Here is a 20,127-nt window from a genome sequence, read left to right as displayed (position 1 = left end):
TCCTAGTAACAAAAAGTAATGAGTACAAAGTAAAAGGATCGATACCATATCAGAGTAAATATAATTAGTTTTTTAGAGAGAAAATAAACGATGCCACGATTGCTAGACGAAGAGATCTTTATCTGAGCATATTATCAAACATTCAGCATCTCTTCCAGAATTTCTTCATTTGGCATTTATAATCCTTGCAAAAAATGAGTTACTGTCTAAAACGTTTGTTTTTAATAAAAATTGCAGTTAAATATATGTGATATGATTTTGGATTTGCTTTGTTGTGGAGAGAAAGGACAACGACTATCTAGCGGTTACAGCGTCTTTTGTCAGTTGATTTTCGATTCATGAGTTTGACTGTCCCTCCGGTATCTTTCGTCCCTGTTTTGTAGCCAAATCTTATATCTGGCGTACTAAACTAGTAGTGTAAGTCGGTCATCTAAATGAAATTTCACACATTTGTTCTCTATTCACTAATGCGTATCGAAAGTAGTGTGACATTGCCTTTTAAGTACATAAAAGTGTTTCAATTTTATGAATGAAAATATTATAATGCGTTATCTTTTAAAATCTATCTTCTTTATTGATGCATTATGCGGTTAAATAATTGTATTTCCGTTATAAAAGACATTGTCGTTATCATATTATATTTCTAGATAAAGACATGAACGTGAAATTCATTCTTTATGTTATAACATCCGTTGAAATAAACATGTTCTGCATCATATCACCGTTCATTTTTATTTCATATTTTGATGATGTACTTTCATTTAAATGTTTAGAAAAATTATCTCAAGGCAAACTTGTTTTATCATACAATAAAACTAAAATTGTTAAAGTGAAATAAGCAAAAGAGGGGCAAAAGATACAAGAAAGACAGTCAAACTCATAGATCGAAAATAAACTGACAACGCAATGGCTAAAAAATGATAAGAAAAAAACCGACAAGCAATAGTACACAAGGACAACATAGAATTGATTGCGAATAGAGGAATAATAAAATCAAAGTGGAGTAATGAAATTACATACTGGAATGAAAATATTCTGATAAGAATATCAATTTAGCATTATGGTTTTTAAAATCCATTATCAAACTGAAAAATGACCGGACTTTATTTTTATATGCTTAGAATATAGATTGATTATCCTTTCTAAATGCCTAGGAACAACTAGTTCGTGCATGTTCAGGACAAGATCAAATTTCGAGGTGAAAGTTAGGTACATTAAGAACATTTTTAAGCGTGCAAAGAGCGAGGCACTCTTTAGAAAAGGCATCTGATGTAATATTCTCATATAAACTGAATACGGACGCGAACGTGCACATCGCGAACAGCAAAAAAGTTGGAAGATAACCGAGGTGACAATATGATACCCTGGGAGTGTGCTTATAAAATTTGTGTTTTCAAATATGTCTGAAATTTCAGCAACATTGTTTTTCTTATAAGAATAAAAACATGCGTCTCCTGGCAGCAATGAGTTGAAACATAGGCATAACGTAATAAGTTTTATTATCGCTTTAAAAGATAAAACCATGCTCAGTACAAGCTAAGCGACGGAACATATTTTTTGTTTGCTGCCTGTTCCCTCATTTACTTTAAATAACCAATAAAAAATAGGACTTAGATAATGTATTTCAGTTCAGATAGCTTTGTTTTGATAACAGACGTAATACATTCAGGAACACTTGCTATTACTCTTTAAGAATGTTTACATGAAGCGTGGATGAAGATGACTCAATAAATTCTATCTCGCAAGTGTCAATTCAATTTTAACGACCATCTCTCTTATCAATGACTTAAAAATGTACAATTGCCCACAATATGAACGAATTATACATAACTGGATGTGAGTTCAATAAATTCTTACATTCGTTTTGTATTTTTATTATTATTCTCTTTCAATAACTGATGTATATTGAAAAGAATCAAAATCAATTAGAATTTCAAGGAAGTCATAATTGTACGTAAGTCCATAATTCTTTAAGCAGTGCGTACGTTTTTTGTTACTAATTCCCTTATAATTGTTACAAAGAAGACAATAACTTAGTAGTTACGGACTATTTTTCTGAGTTTTTAATCTTCCAACTATTTTGAATTAAGCAAACATAAACTAGATAAAAAGCACGATACTTTTTTTTTAATAAACGTTTATCAGTGTATTAACCTAAATACCACCTGGGAACTATGTCATTTTATGCATATCACTATCAATATACTTCTCAATGAAACGTGTGTTGAAAAGTTTTTATCGTTGATTTTAGGCATTATATTCATGAAATTTACTAAATGTTTTTAATATCTTGATAATAAATTTAAAAACGTCTGTATTCACTATCTTTTTTTCTAATTTTTTTTCGGATTTTCTCAAAAAAATTAAGTAAAAATTAAAGTTATCTGATGAAAGCGGCATAATAATGTTTGTCATACTTTGGAATAGAAAAATGTTACATAAATGTTATTTGACATCTATATATTCAAATTCTGAAAAGATAAGTACCGAGACACACATAAAAATGAACGTACGTAAACGGTGTAAGTGAATGTGAAAAATGGTCTTAATGAATTTAGGCTGGAGACCCAATATTGTATTCAATGTATAAAGATAATTTATGATGGTAAAAGTATTAATAGTGGTCTATAGGTGTGATGGCGAGGTATAAAACAAAATACCACAGTGACCTTGAAAGCGTGATATCGTACAATTTCAAACTTAACTTAATAAAATAGTGCATTAAAATGACTTGTCTGTTCGCTTGACTAAAACTTTCCTTGGTGACATGATACAAAAGAAAACAGGACTCCTAAAAAATACTGGAATGGATCTCATACCACAATAAGCAAAATATACGCAGTATCTGCAAGTTTATAATTTACTCTCAAGAGTATGGTTTATACTGATTTTTCTTATTCCAAGTCCGTGAGAAAAAGAAAGGCGAAAGATACCAGAGAGACATTTCAAACTCGTAAGTAAAAAATAAACGGACAATGCCATCGCAAGGTACATTTTATATTCTGTTCCCAGCCATGGCAAACGAAAGACTAAGCAACAGAACCCAACCCCCAGAAACGTGAACAGGATTGTCGTTAATACATTATAAACAAATCCGGTAGTATCCAACTGTTGATGGTGTCCGTAAAATTTACGAAGGGATGATTTCAATTTCAACATTTCGACTTATGTTTTAATAGCTTTCTCGCGAGCAGCAACCCTCTATCAAGGACTTGTCTATCCGAAATACGAGCCCGGGAATATCGTTTCAAGTGTGAGATATATTATCCATATGCAGCTGGTGCTGGATTGTTGCTTCACACAAATGGAAAGTTCACAATTTGGAAGCTGAAATCTTTTTTGTACAGTTTTATTTTCAACAGACCCTAATTGTAAATATCTAGATGTAAGTAAAGATATGAGGCAGACTTAACTATATTTATTGTATCTTATATCTCAAGTGCGATTGGATAGATGTGTTAAAAAAGTCATCAAATTTTGTTTTTCTTAGTCTTCATAGCGGTAGGCAGAGTTAAAGGATTCTGTTAATTTCTGTAAAAGTCCCAATATTAAGTCAGCCTCATATGAATAAAGGAACTAATTAGTAACTTAAGGGTCAAGGTTTTAATGGAAATGCCGATTGTTTATTAAAAAACACGTCTTCAAAAACGCTGTGTTAAAGACTGATGGTGGTCTTCTGCTGTTTTCTGTTCTTTGATCAGGTTTTTGTCGCTTTGATAAAATTCCCATTTGTATTCTCAATTTTGAATATGTAATATACTTTAAAATATAAACAGTTCATATATATATATTATTCATCGAGCGTTAATATACATATGTTAAACATACTATTAGAGATGTGATTGCATATGATACCTTGTGAGACGATTATTCATTATAGTTAACTGAACAATTGATGAACTAAATGCATGAGTGCGTGCGGCTATGGAGTTCATTGATAATAACAATACCTATGTGAAGTAAAAATTCAATAGACACCAAGTTCCTTGTGACGAATTGTTTTTGTTTCCAGGAATACATGGAATAGTTCGATATAATTGCTAGATTACTAAATATCTGCCTAATGATAAGGCTTGTTAAACCCTGAAGTAACAAAGTAAACCTTGTAGCAAACGAAACTGACGGGTAGTACTCTTAAATTTGTATCTTGTTTTTTTTTTATTGTTGTGGGGATGTATATAAGTATCCTGCCACGTCCGTTCTTTGATTTAATTACATGTTTATCTGTTTTGTATCACTCTAATGAGTTCAGCCCATTTCAACTGACTTTTTAGTTTGTTTAAAGTTGTATTTTTACAACATTTTCCGAGGTTAAGGGCAGAGTAGGCACCTTCAAACGTCTGTCACCCCACCACGTCCTGTTTGTGACTGTCCAAAGTCTGGAACCCGTATTTCTGTGATTGTCGTTAGTTGCTGTATATCATATTTATTTTCCATCCATTATTTGAATGAATATCTCGTTGAATTGTTTTAAATTTGTCACTTTAGAATCTTTTAAAGATGACTATACGGTATGGGTACAGTGACCTATATATGTAGCTGTTCAATTCTATGTAATTTGGTCCATGTTAGAGATTTGTCTCAATTGCAATTATACCATTCTTACTTTTTTTTATTAATTAATCTCTGTTATGACTTTGACGAGATATACAACTTATTCGTTGCAAAAGCGACGGGCGTATCGTGTGCTCATGGCGCAATTCCTTATTACTACTTATACTTCCATTGTGAAATAATGACCACCTCTCATCACTTCATAACAGATTCAATCGTTGGTTCTCGTCCTAAAGTTTCCACCTGCCTGCACATACAAATCGTGAACGTTTAACCGCTATTACAAGAAAATAAGAGCAATCTTTTAAGATCAATTAGAAAGTTGTTAACCATCAATTCCCACTGACAAATGACTTGATGGATGGTTGTTCAATGTCCTTGGCTATATGGAATGCATAGCAAGGATTAACAAATGTGTATGTAGTCTCAATGGAAACCCTTCTTTGGGAGATCGATGCCACTGTTGGTGAAGTTTTGACGGCAGATCTAAACTATACACATGTTATGTTGTAGTTCCCAAGAACACATAGCAATACAAAAAATATGTCCGCAATAAGCGGTGAACAGCTATTTCCAATTGGAATTTCGATAACTTGACGATATTTCCATATCGAACAAAAGTGTTTATTGTAACATTCTTCCGATTTATGACATAGTTGTGAAATCAGACTTATTAGCTCCTAAACCTTACTAGAAATATGGTTTTTTCGAAGCAATCGCGTGGCCGGAGACCGTGTATATCTCATATGGGGTTACAATGTAGTAGGTGTGGTTTATAGGATTTTACGTCCCTTCTTAAAACAACACGGTGTTGATGAAACATCTTAAAGGTTTCGACAGACGAAGAAATTGATGATATGAACGATTAAAATTAATGCGTACGTTTTTATTGTCGGAATTTGCTTTTGTATAGCCATTTGATAGAAGGTTATGTAAACACACCGTCTCCTTTATCAAGTTTGTTGGGTAGAATCACAACTTCTAGTGTGGTCTCATGTTGGTAGTGTGCAATGTTGATAAATACTGGACTGTTGTATATAACCAATATCTCGATTTTGCAAACATATATTAAATAAAAGTAAATATTTTGTAACATTAAGCTTCAGGTTTGACCGATTCAGAAGAAATGTAACATGCATAATGCAACTCTTTAACATTTCCCTGTTCATAGCCTTCTCATTTATCTATGAACGAAGTTTTTGATAGACTGTGGATATAAGGTCCGATTTCATTGCATTTACAAATTATACATAACAACAAAAATCTTTTTTAATGTTATTTTAATCAACAAAATCATCAATAACGTTCTTTTTCAACGTACAAATAAAAAACAAAAAAGCAGATATGTTTGTAAATTCTCTGAACACATATTAGGTGGTAACATATTAAACTATTGAGATATTTCTAATCAACACAACACCGATCGTTACTTCGAGACACATTGAAACATATGACAGTCTTTATCAAAATACAGATATGACAATGTCCTTTCAATAAAATTTATAAAATCGATATAAAAAGTTCTACCCTATTTGAATGATTGAACACACTATGGTTTTGGTAAATCTTCTCTCATGAATTACTTGTTTTTATAGTTATATACGGATATATGAAAAATGCTGTCTGTGTGATTAAGATAGATGGGGGCTGTCTTAATTCAGATCCATTTTTGTTTTTAAATAATTTGTCAAACTGTAGTTTTAATAATGCTTTTTTTACCAATATTTCTAAAATATGGGTCACCAGATATTTTTTTACCGCAACAGGTTGTGTGAAATTGTCAGATTTTGTATAGATTATGCACAAAAAAAATGCAATTTTATGTGATAAAAAGACAACGACATCATTTAATTTGAAAGTAAAATGTGAGAAGATAGCTCTTTTGATATGCTTTTAAAAAAGAAAAGGAAACAAATTGTCATCGGACTTCTCTTGCTACATATTGAACAAGGTAAATTCACAACACTTTCTTTAGTGAAAATAATTTTATCTGAGTTATCTCCCTTTATGCGGCATAGTTGGGTAAAAAGGAATTTAACAAAAATCAGATCTTTTGTGAAAAGAAAAAGCTGCAAATTTGATAAACACACATTATAGTATATATTTACACGACAAGTCGTATACATGAATCACATTCTACTCTCAAAATTTGCACATTTCATTAAAGATCTAGGCAGATGGTTGTCTGATATAGCTATGACGACGTTGTCAATTTCATTAGCAACGCTACGTGCCTCCTGAGTTTCTAGCGATAGTATTCCCACCTCAAGCAAGTAGCATGATACGAAAAATTATCACAAAAAAAGACCAAAGGAAAAATGAACAAAATAGCGATAATTTCTGTTAATAGAAATCCCATTCCCATCGTGTATCATCGTACAGCGGATATAGGTACTAACCAAGTGGGCGTGAGCGATTTTCACCTAACACGGTAACGAAAATCTTTGTTTTGTTCACATGGTATCAATGTGTAGTTCAATCTAAAAATAATTGTTGTTTTAAGAAATGATTTGGTCGTAGGTTGATGATTAGAGATGTATCATTATTTTCCAAAAACAAAAAACAAGAACAATTTCTAAAACATATGCAAATACTTGTCAAAGAAGTTGGCGCTCCCCTCATCCGATATAATTCTATATTCATTGCAACTCTTTTTCTGGCACTGTGTGTGTATAAGTATAGCTGTTTCAATAATTGGCATTGTAATCTTAAATACATATGTTATTTTTCGATATTTTATTGCGAAAGAAGCGTTGTTCACGATGTAGAGCTGACCGCATCAATCCTTCTGTATGGTGCATAGTTAAGTTGTTGTACACCGTACACAAAAACTTTATTTTCATACTCGGTTATTACCCAAAATGTTTCAAGGAATGAGTAATCACAGGTAGATTTATGATTGGTAACTATTACTTTTGCCCTGTATAAGGTTTCTTTCAGATGAAACATGTAAATGTCTCGACAACTGTATCGAAATAGAAAGTTTGTGTTGACATTCACAACTATTTGCGCAGGTTGAAGTTAATTGTTCTTATAAGAATATAAAACTTGTTTTATAAATAGGAAAAAAATGATGCCAAAATTATTTGGGAGCAGGAAATTCAAATATTGAGAAATGTACATTGAATATTTATAAAGCAAAACAAAGATTTTCGTTACCGTGTAAGGTCAAAATCGATCATGCACGCTTGGTTAGTACCTATATCCGCTGTACTGATGATGCACGGTGATTCCACAATGTAATGGTATTTGTGTTATGATAAGAAGGGTAACTCTTGATTTACAGTTTTGATGTGTTAAAAGAATACATGTTATATTTGAAATAAAGACGACATCAAACTGTATTTCACTATTTTATCAACAAGCAATTGATATGAAAAATGTTTATCACGAGACTTCATGATGGAATCTGTATCATCCATAATATTTTCTGAAAATGTCCGCATCAAGTTAGGAATATAAGAATGAATTTCTTCGTACGCAAATCCATATACATAACGTCTTTACTGTGAGATATAAGATTTGAATAATAGAGAATGGAAAAAGAAAACAATATAAATGAATGAAATCAAGAGATATCAACAAAGTGTACAAATACAAATCATTACAAGCGGAAAGTGGGTTTAGGAGTACACACTTTCCATTTTCAACAGATATTGCATTTATAAATGCTCTCAAATGACAAATAAATAAAGTTATTAATTATAGTATATAATAAAAAAATCAACTACAGAATATAAACAAAATATCAAAAGTAAAAAAAAACACAAAAAAAAAAATTCAAAAGTAAACGTTACCTGGTTACTATAACAATGCTTATAATCCTAAATGTAATAATTGTAATACTGTTCATTTTGTACACTGTTTCACAAATAAAATGATTCTTACTATCTATTCAAAATATAAAATATAAAAATGAAAAACACAAACAAATGTGAATAAGTGATACGTATGTTGAACATGTTGAATGTACTCGCCATGATGAGAGAAACAAACACATGATAATTGATTATTTACAGCTACGAGTAGTATTAAATATGTATGAAAAATGTATGAAACCTTAGGTATTGACATCATTTTGGCACATTAACTGTTTGATTAAAAATTCTGACCAAAAAGTAAAAGACAATGACAATTCTATGTCGAGATCTAAAACGCCGTTATTAGCCTATTGTCTCCTAAAAATCTTTAAAGCGTATAAGAGCGACATCGAATCTGACCGAGAAAATTGCGTTTACGTTAAAACACTTTTCATAGGAATTCAAAACCAATACCAATATCATGTTTTGATAAATAACTCCGGTTTGACATTTGCTTACAAGCTTTATCATATATATTAAGTATATAACCCTCAGATAATGTTTTCCCAGAAATATCAAATCGAATTTAAAGATAGACAAACAAAAACGTTGACACGATACAAAAGACGGAAAGGCACTTGTATAAAATACGAATGGACAAAGTATATTTTATTATAAGAAGAATGCTTATCGTAATGTGCAGGAAGTTTGCCAAATGATTATAACTTAACTGCAGATGTGAAGTGAGTTAATTCATAAGAAGATGTCACGAAAAAGTGACTGCAATGATAATGAAGGTCAATACCAAGTATAAACTAGCATGTATACAACCAAAACAAAATGTGAACAAATTAGCAAATCATTTTGCAGTACCTTTCATTTTGTGAACGAATTTTATTCAACTTGTAATTGCTCATGATTTTATTCACATCACTTCTTAGGTCAAAATATTTGTATTCTAATGCCTTATCCTATGCATCCGTATTAAACGATAATAATTAAGACTGTATATATTATGTGACTATGTAAATATTAGAGCTCTTTTCATTTTTGTTTAAAGTATCTAACCGTTGTAACTTTTTCATTTTGCTCCGATCAGGGATACCTGCTGTGTTCAATTTCCCAAGCAGTTGTTTTTCTAATGATTTAACCTTGGCGTCAGAATGTTTCTTTAAGTCTTCGCTATATTCGAAAATAACTTTCTTAATTTCTGCTTCACTTTTACATTGTTTCGACTTTACCATAACAATAGATCTATATCTTTCCTCCTCTGAGTCGTCGGAAGTAGTCTTATCTGATCCGGAGGTAGACGATTCAAGATCCATGGGCCTTGCTACCATTTGATTTAATTTTTCGTTGTATTCATTTTCCGAAATGTTAGATGATGATGCCGATTCATCAGTTGAATTCTATAAAATAAATATATGCCATGAAAAGGAAATACCATTTTATAAGTTTGGTGCTGTTTAAATATGTAGTAAACAATTTATTTTTATAATGCAATTATAATTGAAAAACTCAAATCACAACTTTATCAATGTTGTGCGTACGAGACATGGTGTTATATTCAAATACTGCATGTGCATACAATTTTAGAGGAATAGATATGTATAATCTGTGATGATAGTATACATATATGCTATTCGTTGATGAAGATGAGCTACTTGCAGGGGTGGATCCAGCCATTAAAAAAACAGGGGGGTCTTAACGCAGGACAAAAAGTGGGGTGTTCCAACTATATGTCCCCATACAAATGCATTGATCGTCCAAAAAAGGGGGTTCCAACCTCCGGAACCCTCCCCTGGATCTGCCAATGACTTGGATAAATCAGCCATCATGTTTTTTATATTCCGAATAATAAGGGTAAATTAGTTATTTTATCAATTGAATTAATAGAGAATTGACCTTTACTTACCCAGTGTTGCGGTTTAATTTCCGGATGTAGGCTTCCGCTACTTTTCTTTCTTTTATTTTTTCCTGCAAATATGTTTCCATTGTCTCCTAATATTACTGCTTTTGCATAGTGAACATGCACGTGGCGTTCCTGATAAAAAAAGATATACATGACATCGATTAGCTCACAATGTAATGTTGCGTCTCTTCTGATTCAAAATTGTCACAAATGTCTAAGCAGGAAGTGTTAACAGATTTAGTTTTCATGTTTTACATATTTTTAAATCTGTAAAACCTTCTAATGGGTTTCCTTATCGGGTGGTTTTTTATTCTGTATTATTAGCACAATTTTAATTTATTAATACGAATCATATGGCTATTAAAAAGGTCAGATAGTGGTGTATTGCACATCATAAGCACACGATGAATAAAGTCATGCTTGAATGTAGGATTTTATATAAATTCGACATGTGGTGGTTGATAATAGTCATTATGTTGTTCGTTTCTTACTTTTGTTACTATTCAAACGAATTTGGGATTTACATAATCATTTTGTTTATCATTCAGATATTGATAAGATGTCAGTTCTTACAAAAAGTAGAATCTGATAAAAGGGATATTCTTTCTGTTGTTTTCATGAAAACAATTTAAGTTTTACATAAACAAAAACAAGTTCACGTTGGGCTTTATGCCTTTTCTTAATTTTTAGACAATATAATGTTTCAGTGGTCTAAATTTATTATCAACAAATGAAGCAGTAGTGTATCGGTGTTCGAAAGTCATAAATCAATTGAAAGAAATCAAATTGAAGTCACAAACTAAAACCGAGGAAAACACCTCAACTACAAGAGGAAAACAACAAAACAACAGAAACACGAAAGTGCAACAAAAAACCAAACGACAATGGAGCACTAACAGAAACCGATCATTGAAAGACATAATAGTTGCCAAGTGTTACAATTTTAATATACTTGTATTTGGAATGTATATAAAAAATTTACCTTGCAAGTCAAATTGAATTGTTAATTAAATTTTGGTTGCAAAAAAAGGAAAATATGTTGAAGAATAGAGAATAGAGAAAGTGTGACATTCAAACAAAGTGAAAAATAATTTGACACGCCTGGGTTAAAAAGAAAATTAAAAACGGACAAACAACAGTTTACAAAACACAATATAAATATAGAAAACAACAGATCGAGCAATAAGATAAAAACAAAATCAGGTGTGATATCATGTTCTGCAGAAGGGTAGGCAGATTCTGTTCCACAGTTGGTATCCGTCATGTTGCTTACATCAGCACAAACTGTCGAGTTGAATAAGATAGGTCACATCGAGGAAACGGGGACGGGATTGTTGTTACGACAATTGGTACATATCCGTTGTCATCTGTAAAACATACATGAATATTCCATAACATATTTAGGACTATATACCACGTCAGTTGAAAATAATAACATTTCTTTTCAGGTGCCGCGGAATATTTCTGCTGCGACGTAGAATTTTTTTATTTAATATGAAAAATTACTTGCAACATATCGTTTTAAGGTAGATAGGGTGTCTTCCTCCATCTTGGATTTGGAAATACTAGAAAACAAGGTCTAGATCTTTAATAGAATGTGCAAATTATAGAGAAGTAGATAATTCATGTGTAAGAAATTCCACTTCTACATAGAAAATGACATGTTTTATCATATTTATGATTGTATTTTACAAAACACAGAAATTTTTTGTTTGAAAAATTTCTTTCCAACTTTACCACATAAGGGGAGGCAACTCAAATGCAAGGGCAGATAATTCAGATTAAGGTATTTTTACAATAGAATGTGTTAGGAATTTCTCTATTTTATTATGTAACAAGAAAACAGGTCTGGTGACCCCATTTTTTCTTTTTCTTAACTGAAAGCATATCATTAAAGCTATCTTCTCATATGTTATCTCAAAATTCTATGGTGTAGTTTACGCTTTATTGCAGACAATTGGGCTTTCAATGCATAATCTATACAAAATCTGTCAATTTTTAACACCGTGTAGCATGAAAAAAAGCCCGGTGACCCATTCTTTTTATTACTTTATTTTAAAAAGCATAATATAAACTTCATTTTGGCAAATTATTAAAAAATTCTATGGATTATAATTTAGACACCCCATCTACCTTAAGAAGATTTATTTTTCTCATAATGTTTTTCCTGCCTTCATTTGTCTCCTCTTAATTGTTTAAACCTTTAATGTTATGTAAATATATTGTGTTTTCGATTCGAAGCTCAATGTTTGCTTGATATGGACCATCATACAATGACCAACTCAGTAATACTACTTATAAAGGTTCTGTTACTGCTTGCCTAATCAATAATCCCGTTCTGACATATCATAATATCATTGATATTTCATCTTAATTAAAGAAAAGGTAAACTTTTGATCGAATTGTTACTGAAATCAAAAAATCTAATTTCAAACATATTTGTTTTGATAAAACATATACATTTTTCATGGGTTATACAGGCATACAATGGCAGTAAATTCAGTAAGATGGAAAAAAAATTAATATTTTTTAACGTGTTGAACAGCACTTGTAAATAAGAAGATATTGTTTCAGTGCCGATCAACCAACTCTCCGTCTAAGCCTCAATGAATAAAAGTTAAATATTTATAAAGTTCAGCCTTCAACACGGAGCCTTGACTCACATGCAACAGCAAGCTTTGAAGGGCATTATAATGACTTTTGTACAAATTTTCAAACAGAAAAACAAACTGTTCAAACTATATAATAACGAGAAACGCCTATGAACCACACCAGCAAACTACAACGAACGAACAATAGTCTCCTGACTTTTGATAAGGAGAGGTGCATGAACATGCAGCGGGGTTAAATGTTTTAACAGACGATAACATTCTCCCTAAACTAAGACAGAAGTGTAACATTACAAAATTAAAAAAAAACACATTATAAAGTATCAAATGAAATGGCTTAAATCAATCAAACAAAAATTAATGTCGGAGGAATATCCTCATGAAAACACTAACATGTCTAACCCGGAACTATTTGGCATTAAATAAAACAATATGCACAGATAAATGATTTTGTTGTAAGCAGTACGAAAGAAAACATTTTGTTACAAAATTGATAAATTTGTTGTTCAGAAATTAAAAAAAGAGAAGAAATGTCTCCCAAACATATATATAAAATATAAGATTGATGACTATGCATAAATAGACATGCATGATGTAGTATTGCTCTATTTCACTTTCATTTCATTTATAAAATCCGAAGGAAGGGAAGTCCTAACTCCATAACAGTTTGTCAAATGCAAGAGGATTTTCTTTTATCACCATTAGTTTCATATATATCGTTAACTAAACTATAATTTTCTAGAAAATATTTTGTGACGACAAGATAGTCGAGTGGTGTAGTGCGTCGGATACAGTGCAGGCGATTTGGTGTCACGATATTTAAGTAGCATGAGTTCGAATCCCGGGGAGGGATGGACAAAATTTTGAAAAAGCAATTTTACAGATAAAACATTGTTGGGTTGATGTTGAGACGAGTTATATATATCGTCTTAACACTACTGTAGACGAATTGTATTTAGTTTCGAACACATTGTATCTAATGTCGTAATATGTGAAATGTCTTCCATACCCACATTTACCTGCGTTTCTTTCTAGTATATATATCAATTCAAAATGATAGATTTAATCCAAATTTTTTGAATTATTTTGATGAACAAAAAGTATATTATAAACATCGACTTCTCAATTCCAAATAAGATTTATGTATCGCAAATGTGATTCTGAATTAATTTTACAATAGTATATTCACTAGGAAGAATTAATTAAAGGTAAAATAAAAGGGTATCACATGAACTCTAAAATGAGTGGAGCAGACTGCGTCGAGTCGACAGGATGACCGTTATTGCTATGAATGCATCTCCTATAAAGCACGTCTAGTTACAATCTAATGACACACGTGGTCTGTCAGGAGCACAACCTAAAAAAAAAAAGTTCGGGCAGCTTGTTCATGGTTGATAGTATACGTAACATATTAAATGAGTTATTTATGCGCAATACAATAAAATAAGGAAAAGATAACGGCTATATTTATGAATACTACACCTTTTCCATGTCGCAATGGGAAATGAAAGAGAGAAACAAGTACGCACGATGAAAAGCATAATAACAAAAACTAATATTATTAACGAAAGCTGTAATGGAAAACCAACTATTAGAAGTATAAATATCATCACAATTATGTTAAAACTGCAAAATTGCGGAAGCAAATTTATATTCCTCACTCGCGGGGATGCAAACTCCTGCTATTTGGATATCAAGACAACACCGCCCGTATTATGTCCACCATTCTAGAAACTCGAACATCTAGGATAATCTAACAATTCAGCTTTCGGTGAGGTAGTGCCATCTTGATTTGTTACACAGAACCTAATAGAATTTATTTGGTAGTTACAGAAAATTGCTCTGAATCCTTTAGTTTCAGATATACAAACAAAAAACTGCATTTTACCCCTATGTTCTATGTTTAGCCTTGTCTGCCATGTTGGTTGTAAAGCAGGGTCATCGAACACATTTTTGAAATTAGATACCCTTATGATAGTTATGGCCAAGTTTGGTAAAATTTTTCTCAGTAGTTGCAGAGGAGAAGATTTTTGTAAAAGATTACAAAAATTTATGAAAATTGTTAAAAATTGACTATAAGGGGCAATAACTCCTTAGGGGGCCAATTAACAATTTTGGTCATTTGAATTATTTGTAAATCTTGCTTTGTGAACATATTTGCTGTTTACAGTTTATCTCTACCCATTATCATATTCAAAATAATAACAAAAAACTGCAAAATTTCCTAAAATTAGGCGGGTTCATCGGACAAATTTTTAAAACTAAATACTCTACTGATAATTGCGGCCAAGTTTGGTTTAAGGAGTAGGTCCTGTACGGGCCGAATTTTGCATCAATTTTAAAGTTAATCTGCCGAAGGATTTTGGACACTTAAGTTTCTATTTCGATTGATTTAAGTAGTTTATGTGAAAGATTATAACTGCTTTACTCATTAGAAACGCTCCGATTCAAGCTTAAATATGAAAAATCTATCAAATAGGCCAAATATGTCACTTTTCATATGGTTTTGGTAAAAAATGAAAGTGGCCGCATCAATGTTAATCCTAAACTTTTATATATGTTATGTCTTATCATCATCAAATACAACTTACATTTCAATATTAAGAATGAACACACACGTGGTCACTTTCATTTAAGACGGTAACCGTCTAAAATTTAACTAAAATGCTTAAATTCTGAAGATTTCAGTTATTTAACATGACTTAATGACTCTAGCACCCGATATATATTTGTGCATTGTACTGTCAAAAAACAGTCCATATATATGTAGCAGAAGAAGTCTACTTTCCAATAAATAGCTAAAAGTTTACATTTTAACAATTTTGTAATACTGCCACATTTTGGGGTCAAAAAGGGGTCTTACTGGACCTGCTCCTTTGTCTCACTAGTTTCAGAGAAAAAGATTTTTGTAAAAAAAAGACAATAAAGGGTAATTACCTCTTCAGGGCTCAACTGACAATTTTGGTCATGTTGACTTATTTGTAAATCTTACTTTGCTGAACATTATTGCTGTTTACAGTTTATTTCTATAATGATACTCAAGATAATAACCAAAAACTGCAAAAATCCCCCAAAATCACAAATTCAGGGGCAACAACCCAACAACGGGTATTTGTATCCATGGCGGCCATCGTGGTTGGCAGGCTGGATCATCGTAAACGATTTTTTTTAAACCAAATACCCTAGTGATGATTGTGGCCAAGTTTGGTTAAATTTGGTCAAGTTGCTTTAGAGGAAAATATTTTTGTAGAAGTTAAAAGACAACGACGACGGACGACGCACGACGGACGCCAAGTGATGCGAATAATGCTCACTTGACATTTTAGGTCAGAGGGACAATCAAACTCATAAATCAAAAATAAAATGACAACGTCTGGCTAAAAATGAAAAAAAGACAAACAGACAAACAAAAGAACTCAAGACACAACATAGAAAACTAAAGAATAAGCAACACGAACACCACTAAAAAATAGGGGCGATCTCGGGTGCTTCGTTTAATATGCACATAGAGCAACGTGAGCGACAAAGGCTCTTTAGAGCCTCTAGTTTGAACGGCTATTAAGGATTGTTATGAAATTTCTAGTATCATGTTTATATTAATGTCTTATTTTAACAAAACATAGGTTTCATAATTTTTTATAACATTTTCAAATCAGCTTAGATTTTCATCAAACTTTTCAGCTATTTATCATGTTTATATTATGTATTTATCGTACAAAAACCATTTTGTTTCGTATTTTGATGTACTGCTGACAAATTTAAGGACTTAGGTAATAGGTAAAAAGGCTTAAATTTTCAGTTTTGACAAAATTCAGAGAAAGTTATATCTTAAATATCTAAATTTGACAGCAATACACCAAATGACCAAATAACCTGTTTTTGTAAGGTCAATATATACTGACAATAGTTATAGAATTTTATGAAAATCCAGGCTGGTTTGAAAGAGATTAAAGATTAAAGTGTACTCTCTGAATTTAGTCCGAACTGAAAATTCAAGCTTTTTTAACCTTGAGTAATTAAACCCTTAAATTTGACAGCAATATGCAAAACAACATCACAACCTGGGTACGATCAATGTATAACTGAGATAGCTGTATGCATGGTATAGTCTGACAAAAATTCAAGTTAATTTGAAAGAGTAATAAACAAAATTAAAGTTCAGAAAATTCTAGCTGTCTTACCGTGGGATTAAATACTCAAATTTTGACAGCTATTACTCAAACTACCAAACAACCTGGCATTCTGTAATATCAAAGTATTATTGAGGTAGTTGAAGAGTTTTAAAAAAATCCAAGTTGATTTGAAAATGTTATAGAATTAATTAAAGATGACTATCTGAATTTAATCAAATAGTGTTTACCTATTAATTAAATGCTTTGATTGCACAGCAATGAACAAAACTACCAAATAAACCGGATTTTTCTTTAGATCTATCTTTAATTTAGTTAGATGGGCTGATTAACACCAGTCAAAACTAAATATCAATCGTAAAGGATCGTATGAAACAGTCATAGAAGTGATTATTTACACCAGAGAAGACTAAATATCCATCGTAAAGGATCGTATGATAAAATCGTGTAAGTGATTATTTACGTAAGTACGTCTAAATAAGTGCAAACTCTACGACTGATGCATCCATTAAAACACATGTGACGGTGATACACGACTAATAACTACTCTATTTATCAGCACAACAATGTCAGGTCTAAAAATTAAGGGATGCAAATGTTTGTTCTTCCCTCGTAGAATCTAGAGTTGTAACACAATACATGATATATTAGGCATTTAGATGGAAATGTTTGCAAATTAGCTAAATCACCTATCGTAAATAATCGTATTAAAGATGCAGTCACATAAGTAATTATTAAGTACGTCTAAACAAATGAAACTATTAATTATGTTCTGTGAAGTGAAAGGTTCTGGTTCAAGACCTGGTCGGGGAGAAAATTAAGAATCACATCTACTCAGATGATGGTCTTTCTGGATATCATCTAAAACAACAACAACGAACGGACAGAAGTAACATTAAACACCAAAATAGTAGAAGTGGAAAAGATTTTAAGTTAGAAGAATATTGGGAACATAGCAATTAAATAAAGGAAACAGTAGTATACTGCTGTTCGAAAAAGCGAAAAGAACTATGTTTGCAAAAGCATATATATGTATGATACATTTACCTCAATGTGCTGATACTATTTGACAATTATCTTTACTCACTTTCTCAGCCTTTTTATCGCTTTCATCATCATTGTACTTGTCAGTTTGGGTACCTTTACATACAAGTGATGCCTCTAGCTTATGAAGTCCGTCTCGTCTGTTTGTGTTAGCACTTAGACAATTTCCCATGATACTGCAAAATTAATTAAATAGAATAAGAGAGTTTACAGCTTAATCAATTTAATTTTCTTGCGTCTCGCTTTTCATTTAAACTTTATTTTTCAAAATTTGAAGGATTGTCAACCCCTTGAAGAAATCAGCTGCATTTAGCTTAACCTTTCATATTATGGGATATTTAGTGCTCTCCAACTTTGTGTTTGTACCAATTTGTCAAAATGTTTCACAAAGTTACAGTTTGATTTCACCTCTTTATCACCTTGATTATTTTGTTATAGAAATATGTAATACATGAAAAGGGAAAACCAAGTTTTTAAACGTATACGTGTGTCACATAACTATAACCTTACGAAAAATTTAGACCAAGGTCGTAGGCGGATACGGGTGATCTTTAAATATGAATTAATAATCAATACACAGCTACTTTTGCATAGGTACTATTTCTGTACTAAAAATTTAATAGTCAGTACTATTTTGTTACTCTAAAATTATTGTAATATTGAGATACCTGTATTTTACAGCACTTTATTTGTACTTGAAATTTAGGTACTACAGATTTTTGGTTACTACCGTTACATTTTCAGCATTTTGAAAGTTTTTCTATTTCAAATCTCTTAAAGTTATGATTTTCAAACATGGAATATTGTATTATTTCTGTACCAAAATATTTTGTACAATCAAGGACTGTAATATACAAGTACCTAAATATTACAATAGTTTTAAAGTAAAGAAATAGTACTAAATATTAAAAGTAAATTTCCAGTACTGCATTTTTTTAGTACAGAAATAGTACCTATGTAAAAGTAGCTGTGTAGAATATATATGTTTTCATTTTTTTTTATATGATATCTACATATGTGTGCGTATAACTGCCCGAATTGTGGTTTTAGTCATATATACTGGTTGTAAATGTTAATTTTAAACGACATTAGTGACGAAAACACTAAAACAGTATTGACACAAGATAACAGTACACAAGGTCCATGTTTAATACAAATACAACATCAGGTTAATATCAAGAGCAAAATCACACTGTTTGAATATTCAAATTACAATTTAATAGATTAGCCCCTCACCTTTACCGATGAAAATGTGCTAGCTAGGATGTCCATACAAAATGATAAAAAAATGTTTGCAAACATTTGTAGAAAATATTTCCGTTTTTAATGCTTAATCATTTCAAATCACTTTGATGTATTTTTTCCATTGCATTGATATTTTGAAAAGTGAATTACTTTACTCACCATACTTTTTCAAGTGACCATGAATGAAGTTACGAAAACAATGTTATAAATTTTTGTAATATGCACACCAAATAGAAAATATATTACCTGAGTTGTTAACGGATAGAGCTATTTTTAGACATTATCAATTGAGAGGATGTACTGTGACAAATAAATGAGGAGAAGAATATCTAAATGTTATGTACCAGAATTTTAATTTGAAAAAAGCGAATTTTTAGGCATGCTTTAATAAATAACGAAGAAAATTAAAATGGATAGAAAGACACTTTTAAAATGCTAGTGTACTATTAAACTATTTCTTTTGACTATTTACACCTTTACATTTAGCCTAGAGTGAAATGTTAGTTTCGTAATAAGATAAATATTCTTATATACAAAATACAGTCCAATATAATATAAAAACTCAAGTAAAAATCAAAAGCCACGAAAGAACTAAATGATGTCTAGGAAATATACGTGTATACTTTTAACACGTGTATGTCCAATTGGTATCGCTAGTCCAGTGATCACAGCACTTGGTGTGTTGACAAGAAAAAAAATTGATATGTTCCTTTTTTGTCTTCTGCTTTTTATATGTTGAAATAGTACGAACTCTAAGAGTATTTATATAACTTTCAAGCACATATAGTCTTACCTATATTTGGCTAAACTTTTCTAAATTTTGGTTTTTTATG

General features: G+C 31.3%; 1 protein-coding gene across 1 annotated transcript; it reads right to left on the bottom strand.

The window, feature by feature from the left end:
- Positions 1-8,252: 8,252 nt before the first annotated feature.
- LOC139485659 (uncharacterized) lies at positions 8,253-19,520 on the bottom strand. Its single transcript, XM_071270287.1, has 4 exons — positions 19,454-19,520; positions 18,093-18,225; positions 10,270-10,398; positions 8,253-9,763 (listed from the first exon to the last, which is right to left on the bottom strand). The coding sequence occupies exons 2-4, from the start codon at positions 18,219-18,221 to the stop codon at positions 9,368-9,370; spliced, it is 654 nt and encodes a 217-aa protein (XP_071126388.1). The 5' UTR covers positions 18,222-18,225; positions 19,454-19,520; the 3' UTR covers positions 8,253-9,367.
- Positions 19,521-20,127: the final 607 nt, after the last annotated feature.

The sequence above is a fragment of the Mytilus edulis genome, chromosome 8 (genome assembly GCF_963676685.1).
Source record: "Mytilus edulis chromosome 8, xbMytEdul2.2, whole genome shotgun sequence".
Lineage (NCBI taxonomy): Eukaryota > Metazoa > Mollusca > Bivalvia > Mytilida > Mytilidae > Mytilus > Mytilus edulis.
The sequence above is the reverse complement of the archived record's forward strand: the minus strand, read 5'-3'. Positions and strand labels throughout refer to the sequence as shown.

Bases quoted from the DNA above. Each gene is read 5' to 3' on its own strand.
- LOC139485659 (XM_071270287.1), bottom strand. From the start codon at position 18,221: ATGGGAAATTGTCTAAGTGCTAACACAAACAGACGAGACGGACTTCAT. The intron at 10,399-18,092 runs GTGAGTAAAGAT...TTTTTTTATCAG, and splicing joins GCGATAAAAAGGCTGAGAAA to GAACGCCACGTGCATGTTCA. The intron at 9,764-10,269 runs GTAAGTAAAGGT...TTTATTTTATAG, and splicing joins AAATTAAACCGCAACACTGG to AATTCAACTGATGAATCGGC.